Source organism: Siphateles boraxobius, unplaced genomic scaffold, assembly GCF_051911475.1.
Source record: "Siphateles boraxobius isolate OS27281-9 unplaced genomic scaffold, OSU_SipBor_1 163, whole genome shotgun sequence".
Classification (NCBI taxonomy): domain Eukaryota; kingdom Metazoa; phylum Chordata; class Actinopteri; order Cypriniformes; family Leuciscidae; genus Siphateles; species Siphateles boraxobius.
This window is the reverse complement of record NW_027508770.1, coordinates 28,289-34,261: the sequence shown is the minus strand read 5'-3', so window position 1 is coordinate 34,261 and position 5,973 is coordinate 28,289. Positions and strand designations below refer to the sequence as shown.

The following is a 5,973-nucleotide window of genomic DNA, read 5'->3' as shown; positions in this document are numbered from 1 at the left end:
CAAGTGAAAAAGGTACATTTTCTGTATGTCTTTTCGTTTGGTCTATAAATAACTTTTCAGGAAACTGGGCATTCATAAAGAAATGTTGAATTTATGGTCTGGAGTTCCTCGTTCACGACCCATTTTCAAGCAAAAGGTATTTTAGTGTCTGTTTTTATTTGTAATATTTATGTAGGCATTCAAACATTTAAAAGACATTTTATAGATTAAAAGGTGTGTTATATATCAGAGCTGAATGTGTATTTTTAAGTTGTACTTAAGATGCTGAAAATGCTAAATAATTGCAAGTACATTCCAAATGGAGCTGAATACACTTTGCTTCAGAATATGATAACGTCAGAGAATGGCTATTAACTTGGTAGATCATGCTTATCTAGTATTGAACTTGTAGCCCCTTTTTTAATTAGCTGCTCAAGCTTTTTTGAACGTGTGCTAAAGAGGAATTATCACGATCAGAAGATCTCCTATGCAGCTTTCTATATTGGAGGTATTAAGCGTTGTTAAAAGAGCTGTCACAAGTTGTGTTAGTGTCCAGGGACACCATGAATGAAGTGTTCCTTTGTTTATGAAAGGCATTTGAGGGCCAGTGCAAACAGCGTGCCGGCGGGGCCATTAGCCTCGGACCTGGAGCCGCGAGGCCAAAATCAAGCTGTGTTTTCACTGTCGGTGCCCTAAAACACTCCTCCACAGAACAGCGTCACACAATCCCACCGTTTCACCAGCACAGGGAAGCTAACAGACTGAAAACTAGCTCAGCAGGAGTGCACATCAAACATGCTGAATCCAACTGTAATGATCAGTATTTCACACAAAAAGTGATCACACATATGTATTTATTCAGGCCTGCTTCCATTTATTTGTGATCACAGCAATGCACAAAACAACCCCAAAGGCTTACACATTTAGAAAAATACTATATTACACAACATTCATTTTCCACTAAATTATGCCATTCGAGAAGGTTTGAGCGATGTCTTTACTATTATCCCTTCAGTCAGAGCAACAGAGGGAGTTCACCGACAGAAATCATGAGTTATGAGTTAACCGGAGTATATGTAATTTATGTGTAATATATGTAATTTATGACATGCGCAGATGCAGAAGTCTGGTATCAACAAAGACAACGAAGAGACAGATTCAACATGAAACCAAGAAAATACACAATTATGATCATATGAGTTCTTATGAAAGTGAGTTTTGAGCTGAAAATTGTTTTAAATGTCTTTAATGTTGAGGTTAGCGGTTAGCCTGATAAGAAAACATGGGAAACTAGCAGCGGTGTTGACTCTCAAACTCCGCCTCTGTTCATAACCCCTCCTCAAGCCCCTTTTGGCCCGCTTTGAACCAAGGTATTCCAAAAAACCTCGGTCGTTGGCGTGATGGAGCCCCGTTGAGGCCTCGGAAGTGAGAGTGGCGATGGCACGCACTAGCAGCTCGCTTTTCAGCCCGACAGCGGAAACAAGGCTAATGTGGCAATAACAACACCTGTCATGTAATTTCTCAGTGAGAAAAAATTGTAAAATCAGCACAAACCTTTCAGAGGAAGGAGAAAAAAACGGATTTTTTTTATGTTGACAGAATTTAAGTAATCAATGTTAAATCGATGTATTACTCTTCTCTTCACACAGATTTAACTCGTCTTACTATGGACGATTGGCGAGGAAAGTTGTGGTAATGGCTACGATGACACGAAACACCTCTGATAGTGATGTGGAGGCCCAGCTAATCTATGCTCTCACGCTGCCTGTGTCCTGCGCTATAATCCTGATCAACCTGCTCATAATCCTGGCCATCACCTGCAGCCGTCAGCTTCACAACTCACAGAACTACTTCTTCGTGAGCCTGCTGGTGGCCGACCTGTGCACAGGTGTTGCTCTTCCCTTCATTCCCTGGATGGGCCTGAACCGCCCGCTCAGCTTCTCCTCCTGTCTGCTGGTGCACATTTTCCCTAACTTTCTGTTCCTGGCCTTCCTCTCTAACCTAGTACTGGTGCACTACGAGCGTTATCGGAGTATTGTGAGTCCCCTACGGCGAGGACAACTCTGGCTGCATCGGCGATTCGCTCTCGCTCTGCTAGCCGCGTGGATGCTGCCGCTACTGTTTGCTCTTTTGCCTGCCTTCGGCTGGAACAACAAGGCTATTCATGACCGGAACGGTTGTTGTCCAGAAACCAATAGCACGGCACATTCTAACTGCGTGGCGTTGTCTGGAGAGCGTTGCTGTACATACCGTAGTGTCTTTCCTAATGCTTTCATCTATTTGGAGGTGTATGGCCTACTGGCACCCGCTATCCTCTCCATTGCTGCGATGACGTGCCGTGTGCTGTGCATCACCCGAGAACAGCTGAGGGATATCCAGCGTCTGCAACGGGCTGTGGCAAATAAGGGATACAGACGGAGACTGGAGATGCGTTACGCTTGTTGTGTGGCAGCCGTTTCCCTCGCCTTCTTGGCCTGCTGGGTGCCCTACATTGTTTACACTCATATAGGCATGGAGTTTTTGCTTCGTCGGGGAGGAAAGAGCGATCGCACGGGCCACATTGTGCTGTCCTGTGCTGGGGTCGGGGGCATTGCTGTTGTGCCCCTGCTTCTGGGACTTGCCAACAGGGAGTACACAGATCCGGTCAAGAAACTGTTTCGCAAACTGCAGCACCGCTGCGGAAATACAAGTGTGCAAATGGACACTAGCCTTCGATTCTGTCGCAGCTGATGTGATTGACTTTTAATTGAAGTTTAGATTTATAATGTTCATTAGATAAACTGTCATTTTGGTTTCATTCTCAAAATAAAATGGTTTGGAAACATGAAATGGTTTGGGCAATATAAACAGAGGACAAAATCAGCTGTTTTGGAACAAATGATTAATTTTTGGGAGACAATAACTTTACCATGCAATTTCAACTTTATAACTTTGTAGAACTTCTACATTCAAAAACAGCTATATCACACACTGCATGAAAGGGAATATTCGAAAAACTATGATAGGGGCACTTTAAACAAAACCAACAATAATGTTTTTGAATGGATTGAACATGCTTTATTGAGGCTCTCAGCAGTTCAGACCTGTGCAGTGGGTTAGGATGTAATTTTAATACAATATAGATTTACTTCTATTTTTGGAATTGTTCCCTGTGTTTTGGAACAGGTTTTCTCTCGTAGACAGATGCCCTAACATTCTATGTTAGATTTTCCTGATGCCACGCAGAATTCATTGGTTCTTGTGTAATGACCAGCAGAGCAGCCGCCTCCTTCATGCTTTATAGAGCGACGATGTTCTGGTATTGGTATGTAATGTTTTTCTTTTTCCCAAAACATTTCCCAAAAACAACTGTCTCATCCAATTCTAGATTCCATTTTTCCAGCTTTGGAACAAGTTACTTCAAGGTGTTCTTGAGGCAACAGTGAGCTTCATTGGATGATAGTAATTTCCTGTTATCCTCTCATTAACTCTTTTGTTGTGATTTCCCTGGAAAGTTTGAGATGACAAACCTGGACCTGTAGTTAGATAATAAGGCCGGTAAGATTTGAGATTGCTGGCATTATACAGCACAAATCATCAACAAGGCTCAGCTGCCAAAAATGTTAAAAGTACTAGAACAAGAAAAAGTACTTGAGTAAAAAATAATTACATGAGCAAGATTGTAGTCAATGCAAAGACTGGAAAAATGCAAATGGCTAATTAATTCAGATCTAATAAAGCTTCAGCTCGAGCAGTGATGAATTACGTAAGTTCAAAACATATTCAAGAGGAACATCTCCTCCTGTCAATCATAACTCAAGTACTTACAACTGGCTGTTATAAGTTTTATAGCTATAAAAGTCACTGTTACTGTCCTAACTCTGAATAAAGAGTTTTTACCATTTTAAATAAATCCAGTAATGTAAAGTAGTAGGCGGAATGTCGCCGAGTGTAACAAACAAAAAGTATGTTGTCATTAAATTGAGTGTTAAAAAAGAATACATATATGAAAATCAAAGTAACCTTTATTTATCTAGCGCTTTTTACAATACATATTGTTTTAAAGCAGCTTTACAGTGATGATAGAAATATAATGCAACAATGTTTGTTTCTGCTGTATAGCAGATCTAGAAGAAAATAGTGACATTGATGTTTAGTGATGGTTAGTTTCTGTTGTAAAAAAAATATTAATTTAGTTCATTTATATATGTATACACTCTGGAGTAAACAGTGATGTCATCGTCCAGCTCAGTTCAGTTTTAATATAATGTTGTCAATGCAGGCAGAACAATAATATTGTTGAATATTAGGCCAGTGGCAAGGAACCAAAAGTCAAAGTGACAGAATGGAGAAAAAACCCTTGAGAGAAACCAGACTCAGTCGCTCAGTTCTCTGGCCAACGAATGAACAGTGTATGATTATGATTCAGGCAACATTACAGGTCAGATGTCAAATTGGATCGGAATATTCAGGATATTTATCCAGTTCCATCTGGTTGAAGATTGAATCCACGCCGGTACGGAGACGGGTTTGTTGAGGATCAGTGACGATGGCTGTCGTGTCGATGAGAGTCTAGTTGACACAATCTCTGCTGACACTTCAGGGATGCGTTGTGGTCGTGTCTAGGCACAGGTCCACCATCTGATCTGGATACGGCCCGGATCCGGCTGACTATATCATGCGTTGTGGTCGTGTCTAGGTACAGGTCCTCCATCTGATCTGGATACGGCCTGGATCTGGCTGACTACAGTAAACTTCAGGATAAACAGAGACTAACATTAGCGTAGATGCCATTCTTCTTATGATGTACGAGTAGTGTTATGGGAAGTTTTACCAGTTCTGGCTGACCTAGTTTATGCAGCCTAACAATCATTTAATTGATTTGAATAATAGAAATTGGTAATGTTCTATGTGAATGCCAGGTTAAAGAGATGTGTTTTTATTCCAGATTTAAACTGACAGTGTGAGTCTGCTTCTCGAACAATGCAAAGTGTACGTGCTAAATATCAAATGACTAGAATTTTGAGATCGCAATAAAACCGAAGGACTGTAATGTGTTAAGAGCTCGCTCAAGTACTGGGGAGCTAAACCATTTAAGTCAAGTCAAGTCAAATATATTTATATAGCGCTTTTCACAATACAGATTGTATCAAAGCTGCTTCACAGTATCAATCAAAACAACTTAACAATGTTTGTTTATTACTGGAAAAAAAAGACATCCAAGTTTGGTAGAGCTAATCAATGGTATGATTGGTTAATTAATTTGAATATCCCCAACTGAGCAAGCCAAAGGCAACAGTGGCAAGGAACCGAAAAACTCCATCCAGTGACCTAATGGTGTCCTAACACCCCATCAAATGACCCAATGGAGAAAAAAAAAAACCTTGGGATTTAGTGCTTTGTAAGTAATTAGCAAGAATTTAAAATTTATGTTGACAGAACCTAATATGGTCATATTTCCTTGTTCTGGTAAGAACTCTAGCGGCTGCGTTTTGGACCAGCTGTAGTTTGTTTATTAAGCGTACAGGGCAACCACCCAGTAGAGCATTACAATAATCTAGCCTTGATGTCATGAACGCATGAACTAACTGTTCCGCATGTGTCATTGAGAGCATATGGCGTCATTTAGATATATTTTTAGATGGAAGAATGTGATTTTACAGATGCTACGAACGCGGCTTTCAAATGAAAGATTGGTATCAAAGAGCGCACACACACACACACACACACACATACACATACACACATACACACACACACACACACACACACACACACACACACACACACACACACACAGGTTCCTAACTGACGACGAGATTTGACTGAGCAGCCACAAAGTGTTAGGCAGTATTCTAGGTTACTACGTGCTGAGGTTTTTATTAAAAACTCTGTTTTTTCAGAATTAAGTAGTAGAAAATTACTAGTCAACCAATTTTTTATATCAGCTACAGTATGCATTCCATACATTTTGTGAATTTGATCGTTGGGATGTGAAGAAATATAGAGCTGAGT

The 5,973-nt window shown here is 40.5% G+C and overlaps 1 protein-coding gene across 1 annotated transcript; it reads left to right on the top strand.

The window, feature by feature from the left end:
- The first annotated feature begins 1,632 nt into the window (after positions 1–1,632).
- LOC143740045 (G-protein coupled bile acid receptor 1) lies at positions 1,633–2,751 on the top strand. Its single transcript, XM_077232098.1, has one exon. It carries the CDS (start codon positions 1,675–1,677, stop codon positions 2,707–2,709), a length of 1,035 nt encoding a protein of 344 aa, XP_077088213.1. The 5' UTR covers positions 1,633–1,674; the 3' UTR covers positions 2,710–2,751.
- The last annotated feature ends 3,222 nt before the right edge of the window (positions 2,752–5,973 follow it).